At 43.7% G+C, this 26,703-nt stretch overlaps 1 protein-coding gene across 1 annotated transcript; it reads left to right on the top strand.

Moving 5' to 3' along the window:
* Nucleotides 1-26,565, top strand: LOC102934201 (alpha-fetoprotein). Its single transcript, XM_037896672.2, has 15 exons — nt 1-121; nt 1,768-1,828; nt 4,281-4,413; nt 5,464-5,675; nt 7,457-7,589; nt 8,654-8,751; nt 11,335-11,464; nt 12,345-12,559; nt 14,683-14,815; nt 15,855-15,952; nt 20,539-20,677; nt 21,562-21,785; nt 23,681-23,813; nt 25,008-25,062; nt 26,384-26,565. Exons 1-14 carry the CDS (start codon nt 37-39, stop codon nt 25,050-25,052), a joined length of 1,839 nt encoding a protein of 612 aa, XP_037752600.1. The 5' UTR covers nt 1-36; the 3' UTR covers nt 25,053-25,062; nt 26,384-26,565.
* Nucleotides 26,566-26,703: the final 138 nt, after the last annotated feature.

Below are 26,703 nucleotides of genomic sequence, written 5' to 3'. Positions count from 1 at the left end.
TTCACCTACATTCCAGCCCCCCTCAAATCTGACACCATGAAGTGGGGAACATTCATTTCTTTTATTTTCTTGTTAAGCTTTACCGAATCAAAAACCCTGCCCAGAAGATATCGGGATGTAGGTAAGAATATTTCTTGTACATTAACTATAAGCTTTCATAGAACATCAACACACAACTTGGTGTGGTCATTTGGGGATCTCACATGGTCATTGTCCATTCTAAAACTAAAAGGTAATATAAAAAGTTAACAGTTATAATTGATACATGTGAATAGTACATCACAATTATATAATGGCTCTGACTACACAGGAACAAGATCAAAAGCACACAGTGGGTCTGACTTCTCAAAACAGGCTACTACACTTCAAATACAATGACCATGATTACCTACTGGATTTGTGAACATGGTTTAGAACACATTGAAGGTTCTAAGTCAGACTCTGCAAATACACAGTCTCTTTTCAAGCCAAATCATGCTCACCTTTTTCATGCAAATCATTGGGAGCTAGTGGGAGATTTGCATGAGTAAGGTAAACAGGATTTGGACTTTATATGTAATGCGCAGTTTGATACCCCTGTCAGTAAATGTCTTAATTAGCGCTATCTAGTGTTTTTTAAAATATGTTTTGAAGAACAAACTGGGTGAATATTTCGGGCCCAATTCTGCCGCGCTTGCTTAAGTTGATTGGTATCTTATTCTGTGAGCAGTGCAATTAGTTTTAGTGAGTAAAGGTGGCAGAATCTAGCCCTTAATATTTAAAATCTAGAAGATATTTTCTGTGCCACCTTTTTCCAAAATCATGTGATCATTCTCTGGTTTGTGGCTTATTAATGCTTTGAGTATCCGTTTAATATATGGGACAGTATAATATTTACTTAGAGGTGTATGATATGCAGGATGGTTTTAAACACACACAGCTTCATCATACTCATGTTGATTGTACTTTTATCTTGGGAGCTACTTACTTTATAGAATGCAGAGGCAAGTCCTCTGTAATTAAAAGTGCCTACTAAGAATCTTGGAAGATGCCTAGAAAAATGAGGCAGTCTTGAGATACCTGGTTGAAAGTCTGGTTTCCACAAATGCCCATGGGCAAATAGTTAGATTTTCATCACAGACTTCTTTCTGGCTACATTCTCAGATAATCACTACTCTCGCTCCTCTGCGGTTGAACCACTGTCTTCCATATGTCCAAGACTGGGCCCATTAGGAAAGGGAAAAAAAATTGCTTGCTAGCTTTAGCCGCTAAGACCCATTTTGTTTCATTGGGCCAAATTCACCCTGGGTGTATGAGGGTGAACACCATTGACTTCAAAAGGCGTTTTAGCCACTCATGTAGTGCTGATTTTAGCTCTTTAACTTTAAATACATAATTCCCCATTTTAACTCAAACTGGCCAGTGATCAAAGATCCCTTTAAATAACTAAGCAAGGTTTTAAGATATTCTGAGGTACTAAGTAATTGGCCTACCATTACCAAAGTATCAGAGCACTTAATTATTAGCATATTTATTCTCATCATAACAACCGTGTAAGGTGGGGAAGCACTATCGTCCCCATTACCCAGAGGGGGAACAGAAGCAGAGGGAGGCTAACAGACCTGTCCAAGGTCACACGGGAAATCTGTGACAGAGCGGAGATGTGATTCTGGGTCTGGGTAGCACCCTAACTATTCAACTATCTTTCTTTACGGATCAAAAAATGCTTCATAAAATACGTGTATGAAACATTTGGTGACTCAAAGACTAAATTATCTTCTTTTTCAGACGAAAAAGACACCATTGGCCATTGTTTTACAGAGCTACACGAGGAGAATTTTAAAGGCGTGTAAGTGTGATTGATAAAAATCCTGCTAAAAGTGTGAGCCTTACAGTGTATTTTTATCCAATTTGGAAATGAAAGAGAACGAATGAGCCAGATGCTGAAAAAAAGTACATTTAAAAAATTGGCAGACTAAAAGTTGATTTTCAGAGCAAAATAAGTCAGAGCAAATATCAAAGAAAGTGAGACCAATGAGATGACTTGGCCTTTGCCCCCACCTATGAGGAAGCGGGGCAATAAGATCCGTCCCTTACAACTCTATGCAGACTACTCTGGCACCTGCGTATCCACAGCCAAGGTCAATGGGCCCTGGGCACCTGCTAGTCTTCAGCTAGAGCCAGCAGGAAGGGAGTGGCGGTGGGGAGCAGCAGAGAGTGGGCAGAACCTTAGTTGCATCCTTCCCCCAACTGAAGTGCTGGAATGCTTCAGCGAGCTGGCACGAGGGAGGGTCTACACACCAGTAGCAGATTGCTGTCCCTCTAGAGAAGGAGGAGATGGGAGAAATTAGGACTCAGAGGGCTGTTGATGAAGTACAGTGCCTGCTGCGACAGTGCAGCTCATACACCACCCTTGGCTCAGGGCTGAGCCTAACAGCACCATCTAGTCCCAAGTATTAGCTACCCATTACCCCCACCAGTTCCTAAACTCACCTCCAGGAGATACTTCAAACGGCAATGATAAAAGGAACAAGAGTTTTAAAAGAAAAGACTATTTCTGGCTAATAGGAAACACGGCAGCTAGAGACAAGCCAAGATCAAAACTACAGGGAAATTAGGTTTTGTCAAGTTCAACAAGAATAAGGTTTTTGGAAGGCACATTACATTGTTTCCAAAGATGGCCTGGACATCCATGCAACTGTGCAGAATCCTGCCAATATTTCTTCCCTGCCCTTACTGTAGTCCACTGACTTTTACAGCCTTTCTGCAATAATACCTGGAGGAAAGAGAACTGCCAGCTGGAGACCACTCTCTCCAATGCAGATCTCTGCTGCCTACACAGCATAGGGACAGGGGAAGTTCAAGCTCTGACAAGCTCTTGTTTCTTCCAAGCAGTGCAGATATTTACAGATTCCTTATGAAGTGCAGCTGATGCTTTATGGAAAAAAAACAAAAACGGTTGAAAATTCTTCTCTTTGAAAGCTTGATGAACAGTCAAACATTTTCACCTTCTCTGTGTTTCTCAATGTTTATAACTTAAGGGCATTTTCATAATAGCAGGATCCATGTCTGAGAGTTCATCAGCAGTTATCATAGTTAAGTAGGATTAGATGGTTAACTAGGATGGTTCTTACTCAGAGTTAAGCTGACCGCCAAATCTGGAGTCAAGAAAGCATACCCATCCCTCCATGATATATTGGTAGAGCTCTCAGGGTTTTTTGCCTTGCCTGGGAACAATTAGTGTGGATCATTGGTAAGGCTGATGTGAAGGTCTTTCACACTATCAGTTTTCTGTAACGGCAAGAGTCTTGGTGGAATTTGATTGCCTCCTAGCTTCTAATTTTATATTTTATATATCAGAGGATTTTCATTTCAGAAGGTGGGGGGCGGGGGTGGGGTGGGGGGGGAGCAGAACCCACAAAAAGTAGGAGCAAGGTGTCATACAAATAACTCTAATGATCAGAGGAAGAAATAAACAGGGGGGAGGGATAGCTCAGTGGTTTGAGCATTGGCCTGCTAAACCCAGGGTTGTGAGTTCAATCCTTGAGGGGGCCATTTAGGGAATTGGGGATTGGTCCTGCTTTGAGCAGGGGGTTGGACTAGATGACCTCCTGAGGTCCCTTCCAACCCTGATATTCTATGAAATACTAAATATGATATACAACTAATATGAACTTAAGAGGCTGATTTGCCATGCTAATGGACACATGGGGGAACGGAAGTCTCTATTGCAATGCCTTAGCTCTACCATGGCTACAGAAAGGCAAATTCATTTAAACTGCCTTAGTGGTTCAGCATTGAGCTTCTTTGGCCATTGTCCTGTAGGTTTGAGATGGATCTTCATAGAATAGCAGGATTGGAAGGGACCTCAGGAGGTCGTCTAGTCCAATCCCCTGCTCAAAGCAGGGCCAATCCCCAATTTTTGCCCCAGATCCCTAAATGGCCCCCTCAAGGATTGAACTCACAACCCTGGGTTTAGCAGGCCAATGCTCAAACCACTGAGCCAGCCATCCTTCCCCCTCGCCACCATCATCATACTTTATCACTACACAATGGAAAAACATGACTGTAAGTCTGATTCCACACTGACTTTCCCACCATGGTTCAGTAGGTCAGGAAACATTGTCTTTAGTTGCATCTCAGGTTCTATGTTAGACCTGTCCTCCAGCCCTGCCAATACAACCAGCTCCTATGAGGAAGTCTTTGATCTCTGGATCAGATGTAGCACTCATGCAGCTTGAAGAAATCCATTTTGCTTTTTGGTAGCTAGTTATGTGTGTAACCGTATTATCTTATTGCAGTGCCATGGTCATGTTTGCTCAGAATGTGCAGGAAAGCACTTATGAAGAAGCAGCTAAAATGGTAAAAGATGTTACAGACCTCGCACAAAAATGTGTCGCCAGTAAGGAAGACGCAGCATGTCTGAAACCGCTGGTAAGCAAAGATAGGATTGGTATCATGGCCAAGACAATGTCATTGTATTGCTATCATGACCAAGATTTTTCAAGAGCTACTCGTGATTTTCGGGGCTTCAATTTTGGATGTCCAACTTGGGGTGCCTCAAAGGAGCTTGATTTTCAGAGGATGAGTGCTCAGCACTTTCTGAAAATAGGGCTCACTTTAGGGCATCTCAAGTAAGGCACTGAAAAACTGAAGTCCTCCAAAATCATTAGTCACTTTTGAAAAATCCTGGTCTGTATCTTTAAAAAAGTCTGTTTCGACAGAAATTCGGCATCTAAGGTCAATGCAACTAAATTTAGTAACAGTTGGTGCCACTCATTACCAGCAAGGAAGGAGCCTGAATTTGTTTTTAGCAATTGACTCATAACAGTCTCACTTTCTGTCAGAGATGGGGTCTGAACAAAAATATTGCATCCAAATATCCTTGAAATTTTGTTTCAGTATCCAAATCTGGATCAGATTTGTGCACATGCCTCCTATTTGTTATAATGGGCTGAACCAAAACCCTGGATCTGAGCATCTCAGCTCTGTGGGGAGCTTGAGATCTGGATCTGAATTTTGCTCCTTGAAATTATGTAAGTAGGGAGGAGGATGCTTTTCATCGGACAGTTTCAATTCTAATCAGAAATGCACAAGACACATGGCTTTGTGTCTTGTCATACTTTATATTACAATATGGAGGTGGACAAACAATCTTGGTTTGGGTAAAGATTTGAAGATTATCTGAACCTCAGTGGGAGCTGCTGGTTGCTCATTATGTTTGAAAATCATCCCACTTGTTTAGTTGCCAAAATGTGGATTTAGGAGCCTAAAGTAGGCACCAATTTTGATAAACCTGGCCTACAAGTTTAGGGCCCAATCCAATTCCCATTGCAGTCAAAGTAGAAAGGAATAAAAAAGGAAAAAAATAATCAGTTTGTGTTAGTTAGGGCTCTGTCAATGGTTCGTGGTCTTAAATGTTCTTTCCACAAGAGGAAAGACAGTGCAACTACTGACAAACAGAAATGTTTCTTCTTTCCACAGACTGCCATTTTCCTGGATGAAATCTGCCATGAGCAAGGCCTTCCTGAGAAATATGGGTTAGCTGCCTGTTGTGCTAAAGCTGACCCTGAAAGAAATGAATGTTTTCTATCCCATAAAAATTCTACACCAGGATTCATTCCTCATTTTAAAAAACCAGACCCTGAAGAGGGATGCAAACAGTACCAAGAGAATCGAGCAGCACTTCTGGGCTTGTAAGTAAACTAATTTTATATTAGAATCGAATGAGTTACATGCAGTGGTTCTCAGCTCTGTAAACTGACTGCTAGGTGCCTCCTTGTGGGTGGGCATTCCACAGCTACTCTCTCCTCTCTGGGGATGCCTGCCCTGCGGAGATTTCTCTGCCAGTGACTTGGCCCTCTGGCTGAGTCACCATCTTAAGTCCAACCTTTCTGGAGTCACATTTGTGCAAACTAGAAGTTAGGGTTGCCAACTGTCTAATCGCACAAATCCAAACACCCTTGCCCCTAGGCCTCACCACCCGCTCACTCCATCCCCCCTCCCTCCATTGCTCACTCTCCCTCACCCTCACCCACTTTCAACAGGCTGGGGCAAGGGGTTGGGGTTCAGGAGGGGTGAGGGGTGCAAACTCCGGCCAGGCAGCGCTTACCTCAGGTGGCTTCCAAAAGTGACCGGCACATCCCTCTGACAGCGGCTCCTAGTCGGAGGTGGGCTGCCCCTGCCTGCAGGCACCGCCCCTACAGCTTCCATAGGCCACAGTTCCCAGCCAATAGGAGCTGCGGAGTTGGCGTTTGGGGCGGGGGCAGCATGCGGCAACCCCCTGCCTAGAATCTCCCGGTTTGGCTTCAGTAGCCTCTGGGAGATAGAGCCTGATTCCGGGAGACTCCCAGCAAAACCAGGAGAGTTGGCAACCCTACTAGAAGCCCCAGAAACATCTTAACAGAAAAAAAGAATCTTTCTGTCTTATCTGAAGCTATGTCTTTGTGGCTCAGCCTGCAGCCCTCCCACTCAATAATCCTTGCAAGGGGCTTGTATGCCCCCTTCCCTGGGGACAGTAGGGGAACCTAATCCCACCATCTATTCTGGGTTCTGGTCCAGCGACCCTGTACTGAACAGCTAGTCTGCTCCTTCACTTGCACCGAAACTTCTCTGGGCTCCTCCCTACCCTCTCTCTCCAATTCCCCTTACTTCTCTCCCCTGCTTAGTCAGGGTCTCCCCTGGCCACCCTGCTTTCCTCACACTCTTCCTGCTTGGATCTTCCCAGCAGGTTCCTTTGCATGCCTGAGTTTCCTTTCTTTATAAGAACCTCCATTCAGCTCTTTCCCCAGGTGGCGTTATCACTACTTAAGCCTGGCACGTACCTTTTCCCCCTCAAGTGCTGGCAGGTAACTAACTGGCATCTCAGCTCCTCCCCCCACCCCCATTATCCCATTCAAGACCTTTTTACATTTCAACTCCCCAGAATGGGGTCTTCTGCCCCCCTTTGCTCCAAAAGGGCCATTATACCCCAGAACAAACATCAATTACTGTTCTATTATGAACCCTGTTCTATGACCTGCTAACTGTGGTCATCTTTCATGGCACTCAGTCCTGCAAGGTGCCAACCACACTGGTTTGATCAAGCAACGTATTTGGGCTTAACTTTAAGCATATGAGAAGTTCCCTTGAAGTCACAGATGCTTAAAGTTAAGCATGTGCTTCAATAATGCGTTGCTGGACCTGGCCTAGAGCACTCAGCATCTTGCAGGACTGAGCCCTTAAATTCTAGTAAAATCTTAGCACCCCTTCGCAACAGAATTCCTTCATGTTAAATCCCATTGCATTTTACTGTTCCCTGTTATAATGGCAGGAAAATAGCATGGACTGGGGTGGCTGTTATAACAGGCTTTGCTGTATATTTATTAATTATAGAGCAGCGTAAGTGCATATGACACTTTACAACCCACCCAAACCATCTGGACTCTGCCCTGGGAGCTTATGCTCAAAGTTAATTCAAGGTACCTTTCCATTTTAGATACACCTATGAACTTGCCAGAAGGCATCCTTTCCTCTATTCCCCAACAATTCTTAGCGCTGCTGGTCATTATGAGGAGATGATGAAAGCCTGCTGCCAAGCTGATGACAAGGCTGCATGCTTCAATGAAAAGGTATTCTATTTTAATATGTACAGTTACTTCAGGTTTTGATTAGTGGTCTCCTATAACTAGAGAAATGCTTGAAGCAGAGCTGAAGGTCAGCTTTTTCCATTTTAGTCACCTCAACCCTTATTTAGGCCCCGATTCCAGCAATCACCTCCATTCAGGACAGGACTTAAGCGTGTGCATACGGCTTTCCTGAATTGGGGCCTTCGACTCTTAAGAAAAATGGTCTGATTTTCAGAGGTGCTGAGCCCTGGCAGCTCCCACTGCCTTCAAGGTAACAACAAAAAGTTTATTTTCAAAGAGAGGACACCATTTTAGGATTGGTGACTGAGATTTTCAAAGCAGTGTAGGGGATTTAGACAACTTCCCCTAACATTAATGGAATTTCTGCATCTAAGTCACCCAGAGTGTTTGAAAATCTCAGTCAACATTCTGTTATTATAATTCCTCTTTCCTGTTATTCTAAATGAACAAAGTATCTTCTCTTTTCTCTCTCTTTATCTCTGCCTGTCTGCGTAGCATCGATGTGGCCCTTCTCACTATTGAATCTCAGGGAGTTGTACCTATTTTGTCAGACAGATATTGGTGCAGTAGGATGGGAGAACGCTAATTGTATTATTAGAATAGCTGCATTTGACTGGCTTGGGGCCTGATACTGCGTGGTGCTGAGAACCTTCACCTTCCGCTAACGTCTTTGGCAGCAGTATAGTAGAGTTGAGTACTTTAAGAGGCTCTCAGCACTTTGCAAAATGAAGCTCTTAAGAAGGAGGCATATGTACTATATATCGTCACATCAGATTATCCATAACTGCACAGTTTAAAAACACAGAATAGTGTTCAATAAAAGGGTTTCTAATGGGCAGGATTTCACAAAACTCTAACTAAATAAGGGGCTGGTGATCCAGCCACGTGAATGAAAACTATGTGATCCAGCTTCCTTTTGCTTTGTTGGACATTTTATAGCTAAGCAGGAAAAGGCCCTTTTGTGTTTCTGTTAAAATTCTCTATTTCTGATTCTGCTTTCTTCATTCATTTTTTTTTTAAAATGGTTGACCTCATTTTTATAACAGGCACCATCTGTGATGAAGCCAGTGAAAGAGAGTGGCTTGACAGAGCAACAAACATGTGAGATCCTGAAGAAGTTTGGAGAAAGAACCTTAAAGGCTCTGTAAGTCTGTAGCTTGTTTATTCAATGTACAACATTTTGGTTACTTGGAAAAAAGACCCCTTCCCCCACAAAACTGTACACCTGCCAGAAGCCTACTGCTCATCTTTAGAAGCAAAAGTGAGCTGAAGGGACTGTGAAAGAGATGTGCAAAGAACACAAGGCAGGGCCCTGAGATGTTAAAAAAAATATGCCAGGCCTCCAGACTGTAGCTCTTCTCCTTGGCAACCACTCTCAAGTGGTCTCTGGAGGAGACAGAGATAAGGATGGTTTAGCACCCAGGTGTTTCTTGGCTGGCTAGAGCTGGTGCAAGGGGGTTCAATTTGCATCTGCCTGTGCCAGTGAGGATGGATGGGCTTCAGGGAGGATTCCCCTGCAAGACACCATGTAGCATTGTGCAGCCTGGTGATGGAGGCCTAAACAAGCAGCACTCAGAGGAGGTGCATTTCCAGTCGCATCAGAGCTTGAATGAATCCCTCCCCGCACACACTATGGTCTTTTCTAGGAAGTGGAAGACACACCACTCTATAATTTTAAACTTATCTTCTATGACAGGGGCCTCTCATGAGCGCCTCCTGTCAGCAGGTGCGGACCTGCACTCACTCACTCTCTTTTCACGGTGCCCCCATCGGCTGTTGCCCTCATCAGGTAGGTCTTCAGTGGCTCAGCCACACAGTTAATATGCATTGAACTAACAAACCCCTTCCGAGGTAACAAAGTCCAACCAATGGTTGGCTCTCTCCAAGGTCTTCAGCCCCATCTCTGGGCAATCGGTAACATCTTTATCCAGGTTTCTGGGCTCTGTCCTCTGCCCTTTCTGGGCTAGCTTTAAAGGTATGGCATAGAGCAGTGCCCTAGGGCTTCTTCTCTGGAGACTACGTCCTGCCCTTCACTTGGGCCTCTAAACAAGCCTTGTCCCCTTCTTGGCGCTTAGGCCACCCTGCCAGTGGGGGGACCCAGCCTCCCTCACTACTCTGGGTTCCAACCCAGGGATCCTATAAATAATAGCCATGTGTTGCTTCCTGTAATAGTTACTGCTGCTGCTATTCCCTGGGTCACTTCTCACATAGCCCCTTCACCTTCACCTTCACCCTTACCTCAGGATGAAGTTCTTCCTCATGGCATGCCAGCAGCACCAAACCCATCTTCTGAGTCTTCCTTGAGCTCCGGCAACAAGCACCATCCTTGCTTCTCTGGTCCCCACCAAGGAAAGGAGTAGCTCTGCCCCTGCAGCTCCAGTTTTGTCTCAGCCTGCTACGCTCTGATTGGCTGCTTCCCTGCAGCCTTTCTAGGCAGGCCTGGAGGACGCACCTTTATTGCTCCTTTTCTGGGGCAGGGTGTGGTAGCACCGTGAGGCTTCTAGCAGAGGGCCTGGTATACCCCATCACACCACAGTTGCCAGTGGAATGAAGCTCTAAAGCTGTAGGCTGTATAGGGGATGTAATAAACAGGCACATCCTGCTAGGACTAATACTAATCTTCCCCGCTCCCCAGCCAGTGCTGATATGGCTGTGTTGGCTGGCTCAGGGCCCATCAGTGGAGTCACCTTGCATCACAGTATCTACCCTTCTTGTGGACTTTCCTGCCACTGTGTACTAGGATGGTTGACGGGATGAACCTAAGCTCTAAGTGTTTCTTTGCAGAATTATTTAAAGTCCCTAAATTCCATCTGCAAGCAGGGGAAAACATTATCCTCTCAGATATGACTATATCTTGCCATTCGATTTTCTTACCAGCAGCCAGGCAACTTTAGGGATTACCAAAGAGAAAGGAAGGGGATTGCCATAAAATGAAAGTCCACAGAGCTTTAGTGGTTGCAGGCCCCACTTAAATTACTTAGATCACAATAAATCATTTTTGTGCACATTCATTTGATGGAGGCTGATATGTGTAAAGAGCAGGGACTCAATGTTACTGCTTTGCCCTCTGAGCAACAAGTATACTCTAACTGGAGTCCATTTTATAACAGAACGTACAGCTCAGATTCGCAGCAAACTTTATGTGCTGCACAAAAACACCTGAACACACAGTTACCATGATTGTACACTCAACCACCCCAACTTTTACATGCAGATGGCCTGTGGGATGTGTAATTGGGAATGCAAATTAGGCATGCAAATGCACATATAAGTGTAGCATAATTTTCTTAAATCCTTACCTTTTAGGAGGAAACCAGCTTTAAAATAATGGCCAAATTCTGCTCTCATGTATACCAGCCCAGACCTTTAGAGACCGCTGGCGTGACTTAAGAATGCAGCCCAACTAGTGTTTCTGTGGTCACTCTGTACCAGTTATCGGCCTGATTCACCAACGTGTAACTTCAGCTTTATTCTCATGAATAACGTCATTGTCTTTTTCTCAAAGAGGCCTAAGGGAATTAAGTGACCAGCTCTTATTGAAGTTCAGTGGGAGTTGGGGGCCAAATTTCCTTACCACTGAATTCAATTGCAGTTTTATTATTAACTTCAGTGGTAGCAGAGGCAGGCCACTGCTGAGTGCTTTTGAAAATCCCACCCATAATAAACTGCTAGGGACCATATTATTGCATTCTAAGTTTTAAACAATACTTGTATTTATTCTTTCTAGGAAACTTGTTCAAATCAGCCAAAAATTTCCAAAGGCTGATTTTGCTACTGTTAACAAACTTGTAACGGATGTTGTTCACATACACACGGAGTGTTGTCACAGTGACATGATGGACTGTATACACGAGAGGGTAAAAGAATAACTTATTTACCACTTCTATGTTTAAAAAAGTAGGTCTGATAGTGGGTTTTCTTCCTTCTAGTTTTGTTCCTTTTTGCTGATCTTTTGTGCATCTGTTAATTGTTCTCCAGATTAGGAGTTTAAAGCCTGAAGGATTTATACATAGATGAGAATTTTTCATCCTGCTAAATTATCCCATGTGACTCTGTTTGCAGTGAAATAGGCAGAAAGCATAAGGCACAAGGATGAGTTTGTGGCTAAAGCACTAGACTGGGATTCAGGAAAACTGTGTTCAGTTCCTGGCTCTGCCACAGACTTCTTGTGTAACCTTGGGCAAATCACTTAATCTCTCCGTCTCACATCTTCAAAGGTAGTTAGGTGTCTAAATCTCATGGAAGTCAGGCACCTAAATACCTTCAAGGCATCTTCTACTTGCATGTTGCAATTCTTTCTCCCACGCTTTGTCTGTCTTGCCTATTTAGATTTAAGAGTTTCAGGGCTGAAACTGCCTCCTACTATGGGTATGTACAGTGCTTAGTACAATGGGAGGCAGTGTTGCGTAGTGGATAAAGCAGTGGCCTAAGCCTAGGGTTCTAATCCCACTGCTGCTGCTGACTCACTCTCTGCCCTTGGGCAATTCAATTCACCTCTCTGTGTTTCAGTTTCCCCATCTGTAAAACAACCCCATGCCCTCCACAAAAAAACACCTTGAGCAGTACAGATGAAAAACACTGAAACTGCTAGGAGGTAGATATTAATGGGGCCCTTATCTCACCTGGGGACTTCTCTACGCTCTACTGTATTAAGTCACAATAGAAGGAGGGGTTTCCCACTGCAAAACAATGGGAAAACCCAGATAGAAGTATCAGTGGTTTTAAATTTCTTTACAGGTAAAGCTGACAGAGTATGCCTGTTCCCACAAAGATACCATATCAACGAAACTCAACGACTGCTGTGGAAAGTCAGAGGTGGAACGAAGCGAATGCATAGTTCACTTGGAAAATGATGACAGACCTGAAGGCTTGTCTCCCACAGTCAGGGAGTTCATAGAAGACAAAGATGTGTGTGAGCACTTTGCCAAGGAAAAAGATGCCTTCCTGGCCAAGTAATGCAGCTCTCAATCTACTCTGACTGTCATTTAAGCGTTGCAGGCCCAGCATTCCAATTTAGAGGCCAGCTTTGCTTGCAAAACTCCGACTTGTGAGCTAAGCCTGTATGTGGGAATGCGGTCAGTGTAGACGCCCATATCTTGACCCTTAAGTCTGGTTTAGGCATTGAGCAGGTTTATTGCAAAGAAACAACAACAAAAAAATAGTATACCTAATTTTCAAGGGGTTTTTATTTCAAATATTGGCCTTTATTTATATTTGCCTTTACATTTGTCTTGGGTTTTTATTAATGCATCTGTAAGCCTTTTACATGACTAAAACAATGAAAGATCTGCTCTTCTCATAGTTCTATAATTCCATCATCCAGTAACTGAAATACTATGTTATTTTTAAAAAAAGAAAAGGAGTACATGTGCTACTCTGAAATATGTTATTTTGGGCTCTGAAGGGGGCTTAATAGAATATTTAAAAACATTAGCACAAATATAAACACAGAGCTATTTGGCTTTACTGAGGTTTACCTGAATACAGCTAATTCCATCGTTTTTTTAGAGAAAGGAAAAAACCACAACCTTCAATGCTGCTGAATTTGAGAATGGGATGGGAGCAAATGTGGAACTTCTGATTTCATAAATTTTCCGTTATTTGGGTTGGTAGATCATGACCAAGAACAGAGTGAAAATCTTAAATTTCCAGTGCTGTCCATTCCAATCCCAGATTCCAATGCTAGCCCCGATTCAGCCGTAAACTTGCCTAAATCAAACCCAGATCTTTATCTAAACATGTCTGCTTTAGTCCAATTCTGGCTCTGATTCTACGCCCATTGCAATCAATAGCAAAAATTTCCATTGGCTTTAATGGAAGCATGATCACATCCCAGATGTACACCCAGAAGCTGTTTAGGTCAAATGAAATACAATGCTTTTGTTTATGAATGTGAAAGCCAACATCTTCTGGGCCAGATTCTGGGTTAGTATATGCCAATTACTTCACTTGAATTACACCATATCTGAGGACTTGGTTCCTTGTTGGAAAGAATTTCACAAGCATTTAGATGTGATGTAAATGGATAAAGCCAAGCTATGCATTTCAAAAATGTCTTATAGTTAGAGCGGGAAGAATTGTCTTTTTCCATTTTTCCATTTTCCTCAACATTTTTCAGTTTTTCGTATTCTCTCCCCGTCCCCCAAAACAAAAACAAAACCCCCTGAAAAGCCATTGTTGGGGATTTCAAAATCCAAAACGGGTTAGTTATTTTAATTTTTGATAAAAATTTGAACAATTCATCAATTAGCCAGTGTTGAAGAATCTTCATTTTCTAAATGTTTCATTGGAAATAGAAGCCATTCCCCAACCAGTTCTAGTAACAGGCAGATTAACTTCATGACCAGGAGGTGCTCAGCACCTAGCAGGATCAGGACTAATAGCTCTGCACACCAAAAATAAATAAATAAATAAATAAATAAATAAGCTAATCTTTACCATAAACCCTGCAAATAAATCAAATCTGCATGTATGGTCAGTGGCCACATACAAATTGTACATTAATCCTGTGCTAAAATAGGGCCAAATTTTTCATGAGTGGCCTCTAACTTCAAATAAACTAAAAAAAAAAAAAATAAAAAAAAATTGTAGTCTTCAACCATATAGCCTAAAATGTTCCTGAGAAGAAAAACATCTTATCATAGAATCCTAGAAGATCAGGGTTGGAAGGGACCTCAAGAGGTCATCTAGTCCAACCCCCTGCTCAAAGCAGGACCAATCCCCAATTTTTGCCCCAGATCCCAAATGGCCCCCTGAAGGATTGAACTCACAACCCTGGGTTGAGCAGGCCAGTGCTCAAACCGCTGAGCTATCCCTCCCCCCTATGCTTTAAACAATCCGAACTGACTATAATAAGCACGTGTCGGACCAGCCAAATGGCAGCAGTTGCTCAGCGAGATATGCTCTGTCTAGTTCACCTACAAGTGGCTGGGCTAGCCTCACCAGGTGGAATGCTAGGGCCTGTGTTCTGCAGGGGGTCAGACTAGATTATAGTAATGGGCCCATCTAGCTTTAAAATCTATGAATCTTTGAAGGGGCCCTAACTTCTAATGCTGACGTCGTTCATGTGTTGCAGATTTGTCTATGAATACTCAAGACGCCATCCTGAGTTCTCCCATCTCATGCTTTTAAGAGTTGGTAAAGGCTACGAGGAATTACTGGAAAATTGCTGCACAACCAGTAACCCTGCCGAGTGCTACGGCAAAGGGGTGGGTGCCACTGTACTTCATGTAATAACCGGGAGGCCTGAGCGAAGTTCACAAACTGTCATGGTCTGATGCTGATTGAGGCATGAGTTGGAAGCATTTCCACTCTCCTGGTCTGGAACTGCACCCCATGGTTTCCTAGAGGGAGAGAACAATTGTAATAAGGTTCTATGCTCTCCAGTCTATGGGAAGGCAAATGGAGTCTTCACACCCTTCCATTATTTGAACCATGTGGGGTTTGCTGGGGAATGAACATCCCTGTGCAGGAGATGAGGGGGACAGCATCTGCTTATTCAGTGGCAGCTGGAGCAACTGGAAGCTCTCCTCTGCTCTCCCAGGGCACTGATTCTAGAGTATGCTAGCTGTTCAAACCGGAGTGGGTAGCTAGGAGGGACTCCTGCCCATTCGGGACACGTAAGCCCCTCTCTTGGAAAACAGGAAGTAGGGGAGGACAGCAGCAGAGCCCTCTCTCCACATACAAACACTTGTTTTTAAGGGGCGCACTCTAAGTCCCACATCACTGATCCCTCTGCACCTCCATGCAGATGGCTCCTAGGGAGCTACTACTGCTGGGGTGCTGCCCTATCTGTGATCCTCACATGGGTAGAGAGAGAGAGAGGTGCCAAGAAAGGGAGATCTCAGGTCTGTGAAATCCCTGAGCCCTTTGGGGGCTCCAACCAGTGAGCTTCTCAGTATCCCTAATGCATCCCTTATGCACGTGCTTGATTGTCCTCAACATTGGTCAGCACGGCCTGGAGCTCCCCTTTCTGGTAGTTAGGGTCCCCCATGACCCATAGGGATGTGGCCCTGAATAATTATCAACTCAGTTATTTAAGAGCTGTAGCGGCTTATGGTCTATGCACGAGTTACGTTCAGATAGTTGAGGCTTCAGACAGCAGAGGGAAATTTTAATGCAATCAGCAGAGATATAATTATATGTCAGATAACAGGAAGCTGTGGATAATCAAAGCTGCATTGTGATGCAGTAGTATTCTGCATTGCACAATAACCGCTTTAACAATATAGTTACACTGTTTTTCAGGAAGAAATTCTCAAAAAACAAGTCCAGGAAAGCCAGGAAGTGCTAGCAACAAACTGCAACCTCTACAAGACAGTGGGAGAATACTTCTTCCAAAACGCGTATGTTTTGGGTTTTGTTGTTTTAGTTTCCTAATGAGCATCCAACCCTTGTTTACCAGTTTTAAATAACAGGGGGCCATATCCTGAGCTGGTGTAAATCAGCGTGGATCCACTGATATCAGTAGAGCTATGCTGATTTACACCAGCCTCAGGTCTGGTGTAAACAACTTTAGGTTTTGTCAAGGTAACATTCTATCTCATGAATTAGGTCCATATTTCCACTCATAAAGTGGGAAGGTAATAAACACATTGTTAAACTGCCTGGTCTCCTGTGTATAATACAGGTCAGGTTTGCTGATCACTGAGATGTGCAGTTTCAGTCTGGCTGAATTCTGAACCCTGAGCTCTGACTTAAAAGCCTTAGTATGGCTCAAAGTGAGTTGCTTTGCCCTTTCTCAGAGGCTCCTGTTCTCTCTCTGCGTGCTGTAATATGCCCCACTAGTATGTATTAACAAAAAATCTAGCTGTGGAGGAGAGGGACCAAAGCTTGGATAGGCTGAACCACCACCTCATCCCAGGTGACAGTCCCACCATGTCAGGGTTGATGAACATTAGGGCACAAGGAGCGTGGACAAACCTACAACGCTGCTGGTGTTGGCCCTAATTCAGCATGGTTCTTAAGTACAGGACTAACTTTAAGCATGGGAAAAAGACCGAGGAGTCCTTGTAGCACCTTAGAGACTAACAAATTTATTTGAGCATAAGCTTTCATGGGCTAAAACCCACTTCATCAGATGCATGTAGTGGAAAATACAGTAGGAAGATATATATAGATACATACACACACACACACACACACACACACAGAGAACATGAAAAAATGGGGGTTGCCATACCCACTATAATGAGAGTCATCAGTTAAGGTGAGCTATTATCAGCAGGAGAGAAAAAAACAAAACAAAAATCTTTTGTAGTGATAATCAGGATGGCCCATTTCAAACAGTTGACAAGAAGTGTGATTAGCAGTAGGGGAAATAAGCATGGGGAAATAGTTTTACTTTGTGTAATGACCCATCCACTCCTAGTCTTTATTCAAGCATAATTTAATGGTGTCCAGTTTGCAAATTAATTCCAATTCAGCAGTTTCTCTTTGGAGTCTGTTTTTGAAGTTTTTTTTGTTGTAATATTGCCACTTTTAGGTCTGTAATCGAGTGACCAGGGAGATTGAAGTGTTCTCCGACTGGTTTTTGAATGTTATAATTCTTGACGTCTGATTTGTGTCCATTTATTCTTTTACATAGAGACTGTCTGGTTTGGCCAATGTACATGGCTGGGGGGCATTGCTGGCACATATCACACTGATAGATGTGCAGGTGAACGAGCCTCTGATAGTGTGGCTGATGTGATTAGGTCCTATGATGGCGTCCCCTGAATAGATATGTGGACAGAGTTGGCAACGGGTTTTGTTGCAAGGATAGGTTCCTGGGTTAGTGTTTTTGTTGTGTGGTTGCTGGTGAGTATTTGCTTCAGTTTGGGGGACTGTCTGTAAGCAAGGACTGGCCTGTCTCCCAAGATCTGTGAGAGTGAGGGATTGTCCTTCAGGATAGGTTGTAGATCCTTGACGATGCACTGGAGAGGTTTTAGTTGGTGGCTGAAAGTGACGGCTAGTGGCGTTCTGTTACTTTCTTTGTTGGGCCTGTCCTGTAGTAGGTGACTTCTGGGTACTCTTCTAGCTCACCTTAACTGAACACTCTTGTTATAGTGGGTATGGCAACACCCATTTTCTCATGTTCTCTGTGTATATCATAGAATCATAGAATATCAGGATTGGAAGGGACCCCAGAAGGTCATCTAGTCCAACCCCCTGCTCAAAGCAGGACCAAGTCCCAGTTAAATCATCCCAGCCAGGGCTTTGTCAAGCCTGACCTTAAAAACCTGTAAGGAAGGAGATTCTACCACCTCCCTAGGTAACGCATTCCAGTGTTTCACCACCCTCTTAGTGAAAAAGTTTTTCCTAATATCCAATCTAAACCTCCCCCATTGCAACTTGAGACCATTACTCCTCGTTCTGTCATCTGCTACCATTGAGAACAGTCTAGAGCCATCCTCTTTGGAACCCCCTTTCAGGTAGTTGAAAGCAGCTATCAAATCCCCCCTCGTTCTTCTCTTCTGCAGACTAAACAATCCCAGCTCCCTCAGCCTCTCCTCATAAGTCATGTGCTCTAGACCCCTAATCATTTTTGTTGCCCTTCGCTGGACTCTTTCCAATTTATCCACATCCTTCTTGTAGTGTGGGGCCCAAAACTGGACACAGTACTCCAGATGAGGCCTCACCAGTGTCGAATAGAGGGGAACGATCACGTCCCTCGATCTGCTCGCTATGCCCCTACTTATACATCCCAAAATGCCATTGGCCTTCTTGGCAACAAGGGCACACTGCTGACTCATATCCAGCTTCTCGTCTACTGTCACCCCTAGGTCCTTTTCCGCAGAACTGCTGCCTAGCCATTCGGTCCCTAGTCTGTAGCGGTGCATTGCATTCTTCCATCCTAAGTGCAGGACCCTGCACTTATCCTTATTGAACCTCATCAGATTTCTTTTGGCCCAATCCTCCAATTTGACTAGGTCCTTCTGTATCCTATCCCTCCCCTCCAGCGTATCTACCACTCCTCCCAGTTTAGTATCATCCGCAAATTTGCTGAGAGAGCAATCCACACCATCCTCCAGATCATTTATGAAGATATTGAACAAAACCGGCCCCAGGACCGACCCCTGGGGCACTCCACTTGACACCGGCTGCCAACTAGACATGGAGCCATTGATCACTACCCGTTGAGCCCGACAATCTAGCCAGCTTTCTACCCACCTTATAGTGCATTCATCCAGCCCATACTTCCTTAACTTGCTGACAAGAATGCTGTGGGAGACCGTGTCAAAAGCTTTGCTAAAGTCGAGAAACAATACATCCACTGCTTTCCCTTCATCCACAGAACCAGTAATCTCATCATAAAAGGCGATTAGATTAGTCAGGCATGACCTTCCCTTGGTGAATCCATGCTGACTGTTCCTGATCACTTTCCTCTCATGTAAGTGCTTCAGGATTGATTCTTTGAGGACCTGCTCCATGATTTTTCCAGGGACTGAGGTGAGGCTGACTGGCCTGTAGTTCCCAGGATCCTCCTTCTTCCCTTTTTTAAAGATGGGCACTACATTAGCGTTTTTCCAGTCATCCGGGACTTCCCCCGTTCGCCACGAGTTTTCAAAGATAATGGCCAAGGGCTCTGCAATCACAGCCGCCAATTCCTTCAGCACTCTCGGATGCAATTCGTCCGGCCCCATGGACTTGTGCACGTCCAGCTTTTCTAAATAGTCCCTAACCACCTCTATCTCTACAGAGGGCTGGCCATCTCTTCCCCATTTTGTGATGCCCAGCACAGCAGTCTGGGAGCTGACCTTGTTAGTGAAAACAGAGGCAAAAAAAGCATTGAGTACATTAGCTTTTTCCACATCCTCTGTCACTAGGTTGCCTCCCTCATTCAGTAAGGGGCCCACACTTTCCTTGGCTTTCTTCTTGTTGCCAACATACCTGAAGAAACCCTTCTTGTTACTCTTGACATCTCTTGCTAGCTGCAGCTCCAGGTGCGATTTGGCCCTCCTGATATCTTTCCTACATGCCCGAGCAATATTTTTATACTCTTCCCTGGTCATATGTCCAACCTTCCACTTCTTGTAAGCTTCTTTTTTATGTTTAAGATCCGCTAGGATTTCACCAGATATATATATCTTCCTACTGTATTTTCCATTGCATGCATCCAATGAAGTGGGTTTTAGCCCACAAATGCTCAAATAAATTTCTTAGTCTCTAAGGTGCCACAAGGACTCCTCGTTCTTTTTGCTGATACAAACTAACATGCCTACCACTCTGAAACCCGTCTTTAAGCATGGGAGTACTCTGAATGAAGTCACTCGTACGATGCGTGTGCTTAGTGTTAGGCATCTTCTTAAGTGCCTTGCTGAACTGGGCCTATCTTCTCTGAAGAGAAGTACAGGATATGCTGCGCTCTCTGTCTGGTCCCTCTCAGATCAATACATTTGCTTTTAAAAAGGCCTTTGGAACAGGAGAGATGTCCCAGCAAACCTGGCTTGACCCTCAACCTGTTCACCTTTCACTCCGTAGTCAGTGTTTGTCTTGCCATACTTGCTAATGATAACGTTGTATATGAAGAAGAGTGGGTTCTTTTCCAGCCAATCTTCTGCCCTATGGCAGCCTCCCATGAAGTCACATAGGGCTCAGTCTTGCAAACAGATGAGGTCCCTTGAGTCCTATTGAAGGCAATTGTAGAGTGGTGGTATTTGTCAAGTTTCAGAATCAGGCCCATTATGTTGAATTTGTGACATCACCTTCATTTTTATTCCAATACCTGATGTAACAGAAGAAACTGGGCCGTGAGTGAGAGAACTCTCAGGCAAACACAAAGGACCTGATTCTTATTGCTTACACCCCTGTAAATGGAAAGCAACTAGCTTTTAAAACATTGGGCTAGACACTCAGCTAGCGTGAATGGTTGGAGTTCCACCTACTGAGGAGTTGGCTCATCAATTACTAACCTGCTGAACCACCGGTAATTGAGAGGTTGTTGTTTCAGGCTCCTTGTCCGTTACACCAAGAAGATGCCTCAGCTGTCATCCAAAGAGCTGCTCCACTTCACCAAGGAAATGGCAGCAGTTGGTGCCATGTGCTGCCATCTAAGTGAGGACAAAATATTTCCTTGTGCTGAGGGATACGTGAGTATGTTTCTTTCCTTATCTCAGTCCCACTTGTTCCTGGCAATCTTGCTGTCTCCCCACTATTCCCAATCTCCCACTGCCCAGAGGCTCTAGAGAGAAGCTCTAACTCAGAACCCCCATGAGGTAGCAAAATGCACAACTGGTCACTGACTTGGCCTTGCGGTGTAGGGACAGATCGTGAGGTGGTGTAAACAGGCATATTACCATTGAAGTCAATCGATTTATGTTGATTCACACCAGCTGAGGATCTGGCCTATAGTTTTGCAAACAAAACTGTCAGGCTACAGTGAAGCATGTCTTTTGCTGAGTCAGGGCATTAGTTACACCTACTGGAATTCTGATCCTGTTCCCACTGCAGTCAGTAGCACCTGTCTCCTGCATATCTTGGGAGCAGAACCAGGCTGTGAGCAGATATGGCCTGGCTATGACATTGCTCCCTTGGGATGATTAACTTTATATCATTATTCCATCACTGATACATCTATCTCATGGGCCAAATTATTAAAAGGGCCACAAACTGGCCTGCACGTGTACTTTAGCATATACAGTTTTTTGCAGTGTCACATGTACATACACCTGAAAATCCCTGTTGGTGCAAACAAATCAAGTGCACATGTAAATTCCATAATTTGTGTGCACAGATGACAGCGCATAAAATTGCATAGGCATGGAGGCCACTGTTTGAAAATCTGGCCCCATTTTGTGTTGATGTGTCAGCTTTTAATAGGAATGTGAGCTGGTGCTTTTTGAAGGAATTTGCTTTAAATTATAAAGGTTTTCATTTATAAGGTTGAAACCCTCATGAAATTACCAAGGATAGCATGTGTCTGTTATTTTTTTTAAAATGCCAATATAAAAAACATTTCTCTCTCTCCATACAGGCTGACCTCATTCTTGGCCAAATATGTAGACGACACTATGCCAGATCTATAAACCCTCATGTCTGCAAGTGCTGTAGTAACTCCTATGCTCTCAGAAGGGTGTGCATTAGCAACTTGGGAATCGATGAGAAGTATGTGCCCATACCATTGACTCCTGATCTGTTCACCTTCCATGAAGACTTGTGTGCAACTCAAGAGACAGAGCTACAGAAAAAGAAGCAGGAGTAAGATATGCCTGTTTATTCTATTTGCCCCAGCTTCTGTATCACCATCCTGCTACTATTCACCCTCTTCTTGTCTACCCAGCTTTCTCTCTAGCACCTTCTGTTTCCTCTTCCTCCTTCACATCCCTTGTTAAAAACTTGTTCTTCCTGAAATATTTACTTATTTCTTCTCCTCACCAATTCTCTATATTTCCACCCCTGCTTCCTGAAGTGGTGTTCAATTTTTTGTTTGGTCTTCGTTTCCTTGTCTGCCTTCTATTGTAAGCAACTAATTTTCAAATTTAGGTGTCTACATTGCTATTTAGACACCACGGGTAAAATCAGTGGGACTCAGGCTCCTAAATCACATAGGTGCTACTGAAAATTTTATCCCTCCGGTGTAAAATTTTAAAGCTGACCATAGTTTTATTTTTGGGTGCCTAACACGAGAGGCTGGAAAGAGGTCTGATTTTTTTCAGAAGAAGGGGGTTCAGCATGTTCTGAAAATCAAGCCCCTTTAAGAGGTCTCAAGATGAGCACTCAAAAACTGAGTGACCTAATTTTAACTACATTTAGAAATGTTAGGGCTCTAAGTGTTCATATCTGGACCCCTAAATCAGCACATAAGTTCCTAAAATGGGCATTTATCTACCGAAATATGGATTTAGGACACTAACATTAAGACAACCAACTTTATAAATGGGGCTGTTTATGGTGCTTATATGGCCCTGTAACCGTAGTATCTTAACATCTCACAATCTCTGAGGTCTCTAGCCCAAGACACCTGTGAGGTGGAGCAGTATTATTCCCATTTTACACAGGGGGAACTGAGGCACAGAGGGTATGTCTACACAGCATTTTGGAACAAGCCTCCGAGCCAGGCTTGCCCTACTGCTCTAAACATAGCTGAATAGACAATTCTTGGTAGTTGTGGCTTGGCCTGGAGTTCGGGCTCTGAAGCCCACCTACTCCCTAGTCTTCAGAGCCCAAGCTGCAACTTCAAAGCACTCTCTATACAGCTGTTTATAGAGCGCTAGTGTGAGCCCTGCTAACCCCCATCTGTCGACCTGGGCTAGGAGGCTTGCTCCCACTCTCCGTCTGGCATTGTCTATACATGGCATTTTGGAGGCTAAGTGACTTGCCCAAGGTCACACAGGAATTCAACAGCAGAACACGCAACTAAACCTGGCTCTCCCAACTTCCAATGAGCACCACTGGGGCCATCCCCTGGCCCCCAAAAGTGGAAGAACCCAAATATTTCTCTCTTCTCAGTGGCTCTGTGACACATCTTAGAACTAGTGAGACCTGGGGTCTTAGTGTGCCATCTCTTCTTCCCACAGAGAGCAACTAAGGAGCTGCATCTCATCCTGTTGCTGGAAACGGACACCTTGGCAACTAACTTTCTTCCCCAAGAGCTGTGTTTGTGTGGGGACAGTGCACACATATGGACCATGCCACCCATAGGGGCGCCATTTGGTGCCTGTAGCTAGTTGGTCTAGCATGTCAGTCAGGCTGCTGGTCTGCCCTCCCCCAAAACTATTCGTGTCATACACCCAAACAGGCAGAACTCTGAGGTCCTGGTGCGGGGAGGGGCCCTTCTCTTCCTTGGAGTCGCTAAAGTTACAGGTGGCTACAAAAACCATTTTCACGATTGCATACACGCTCAGGGCCAATCAACCTTGCAAGCAAAGGTTACTACTTTGTACTGAGGAATGGTGCAGAGATTTCCATCTACCTGCCCGTTCGTCCATGGGGAGTGACCAGGCCCAGTGAAACTACACAAAGGAAAGGAGGTGATAACGTAACTTTGAAATAAGGATTTGTAGATTTGAGGGCATAGAAGTTCTTTGGTGGCAATTCATGTGCTATATATCTTTAAGCTAAGTAGGCATTGCTGTGGTTTGTTCTCCTTTCAGGCTGCTTATCAGGGTCATCAAATATAAGCCCACCATTACAGAAGAACAACTGAAGACCATCATTACATATTTTCTGGACATGAGAGAAAAGTGCTGCAAAGCAGAAAATCACGAGGCGTGCTTTACAGAAGAGGTAGCTCCCTTTTTTTCATGTATCTTTAATCAAAAAGGAAGGCAGGCCTGGGAGGTGTAACTATCTGCTTTTTAAAAACGACTATGGCTAGCCAGAATGGTTCCATTCAGGTTTTTAAAGAAGGAACCATATTGCCTGCATCTAAATATATAAACTCCAAAATGCCAAAGAATGTAAGTTTGCCTAAGATACATCTAGTATTAACCTTTTGCTCATGTTCAGAAGTTTACACTTACAGAACACACCCTGTATTAATAGTGTCAAGGGCCTGAAGGCCTATAGGACACTTCATTGATGTAGTCCTGAGGGCAGGTTCTCAAATCTAATCTAACAGTTTCTCCTGAAGGGTAATTTCTAATTTAAATTTCTCTCCTCAAGCCCAGCTCTGAGAAAGGGAGGAGTGGTATATTCTCAAAGTTAGGTGAAAGCAGTTGTTTCCTAGATTTTTAGTGATTGAATTTCTCAATTTCTTTCACCTAGCTCCATTTCCCTCCCTGTCTCCTTATTCTTTTCCATATTGGTTGAGATTCATTTCACTGTTAAATCACACAACCACCTCCTTTTGCTTCTCTCTCCTCCCCACCCTATTTCTGTGCATCTTTTTCTTAGAGTGCACTCTCCCCTTTTTTTGGATATTCCGTAGCTGGAATTTAATTACCAGTCCCCTTTCCACTGCTTGAGCCAGAATGGAATCCAACTCTCTCCCTCAAAGCTGTAGCTGCTCCGCAAGGCTCTAAGGGGTAAAATGCAGTAAGTACTCATTTCTGTCAATAAAAAGAAGACATTGAGACTCTGAATCCACACAACAAGCAGATCTACAGAGGTAGAAGGGGCCACTGTTTCCAGTCCCGTTTCCAAGCGGAACTGTACTTTAAATACTTTTCTAACAATTGCAGCATCTTTCAGTAAAAATCTCAGTTCAGGAGTAGCAGCCTTAACTGTGTTAAATACAGTGAGATTTTCTTTTCCTTTTGGGTTCAACTGAAGTATTTCAGAGTTGATCCAAGCGAATATGGGGATTGTGTGAAATTTCTTGGAGATAACGTTGCAACTTTATGTATACACAGCACGTACAACTGTATGTTTCTAAATGACAGGAAATGCTCCTAAAGCTAGGATGCTTATTTTGTCTGTCTAAATATACATTCTCTTCCAGGATTCTCACACCGATAAATCTCTGTCTTTCTCTCCTAGGGTCCAAAACTGATAGCAAAAAGTCAGGCTTTGGTGGCACAATAAAACACCACAGGTAACCGCAGTGGGAAATATGTTCTGAATTACATAAAGGAGTAACAGTATTTTAATAGTGAGACTGTCTATTCCCAATTTCCATGAAGGGTGCTTTGGAACTTATGAATTGCCGTGGTGGAAGAGACTAAGGAGCAGATTCTCCGCTGCTGTAATTTGCCATAGCTCTGTGGAAGTCAGTGGAGCTGTGACAATTCACACCAAGTGAGGCTCTACCCCTAATAATTAATCCGCTGTCTAGTCTCCTGCAGTGACCTAGGCTACCTGCCTCAAAGATAGGTATAAACTCCCCATAACGCATCTGGCCAGCTGTGGAACACTAAGCCCAGTCTAGACACAACATTGCATCGGCTGAACTAAAGGTGTGCTTTTTAGAATCAATTTAATTCAGTTGGTGCAAAAGGCCATGTGGACTCTCTTTAAATTGATAGACACCTGGCTTATATCAATTTAGCTCAGAATGATTAGGGACAGGGAAAATGAGCTGAAGTAAGCTACTCAGATCCAAATTAAGAGTGTCCACACAGTGTTTTGCATCAGCTTAACTAAACTGAGTAGAAAAACTATTTAAATTAAACTGGTGCAACTTCTATGTTTAGACAAAGCCCCGGTATCATGGAGGTAGGGCTTCTTCTTGTTCCAGGTTTATTCTGTGCAGCATAAGAATTGAAAGCCTTTATAATTTTTAGCTAAGCTAATGTAACTGTAGATTCCATTGATTCATAGTGTGTAAGGGCCAGCCCCTTAGCCCCTGTTAAATACCCTGTGTGTCACTGCATAATAATCATCATCATAGATTAACTTAGCATTTTAATAGCACTTTGTTGAAAGTACAGTACAGACATTCACTACTTGAACTTGCTAATGCACATGATGCTATAACAGCACAAGGGGAACTAGAAAGCTGCCTTAAGGCACCTGAAGACTGTCTTGTTGGGCATCCTGAACAGACGTAGAGCAAAAGGCTGCTATAAAGGCAGATGAAGGATATGTTGGACGCAGAGTTGGAATGTGCTACACTCTGGCAAACCCCTGCAGCAGAGTGGCTCCCTGGAAACCTCCCTGAGGTTGCTGTAACTTGTAACAGGGGCTGTTTTGGCATTCCTGTTTATCCATATAAATGAACAGAGGGTATGTGATGCCATCAAATACCAAAAGACAAATATTTCTAAAAGAAGATCCTTCCTCACAAAGGTTTGCAAACAGATATACCTAGATGTTCAGATTTAATGTGGCTCATTTAAAGTGATTTATCACTACCAAAAATAGAAAGTCACTTTCTTGTTTACCACTGTAAGTAACTCTTTTCTCATTTTTCATAGCTCACCTGTGAAGAAGATGGAGATAAAGTTAATCTCTGCCCTGTTTACTGTATTTGCTTGCTTTCTTATTAGTTGTCACTGTCATAGTCCTCTGATTCAAAGAAACAAAGGCAATTCTGCTCTTACTTTCATCTCTCATTGCTGCCTTTCATTCAGTGATGAATAAAGCTTTGAATAAACTCTTCCCTTGTCCTGGCCAGTTGATTCATCACATTGGACAATCACTCAAACAATTTTCTACAAAATCGTTGCCATGTTTGCAAATGGCTGGTACCATTACAAACTGGTAATTTTGTTTCTTTAACAGTTCAGGTCATGGA

This window comes from Chelonia mydas, chromosome 4 (assembly GCF_015237465.2).
Source record: "Chelonia mydas isolate rCheMyd1 chromosome 4, rCheMyd1.pri.v2, whole genome shotgun sequence".
NCBI lineage: Eukaryota > Metazoa > Chordata > Testudines > Cheloniidae > Chelonia > Chelonia mydas.
Note: the sequence above shows the minus strand (reverse complement) of the source record. Positions and strands in the feature narration are given on the sequence as shown.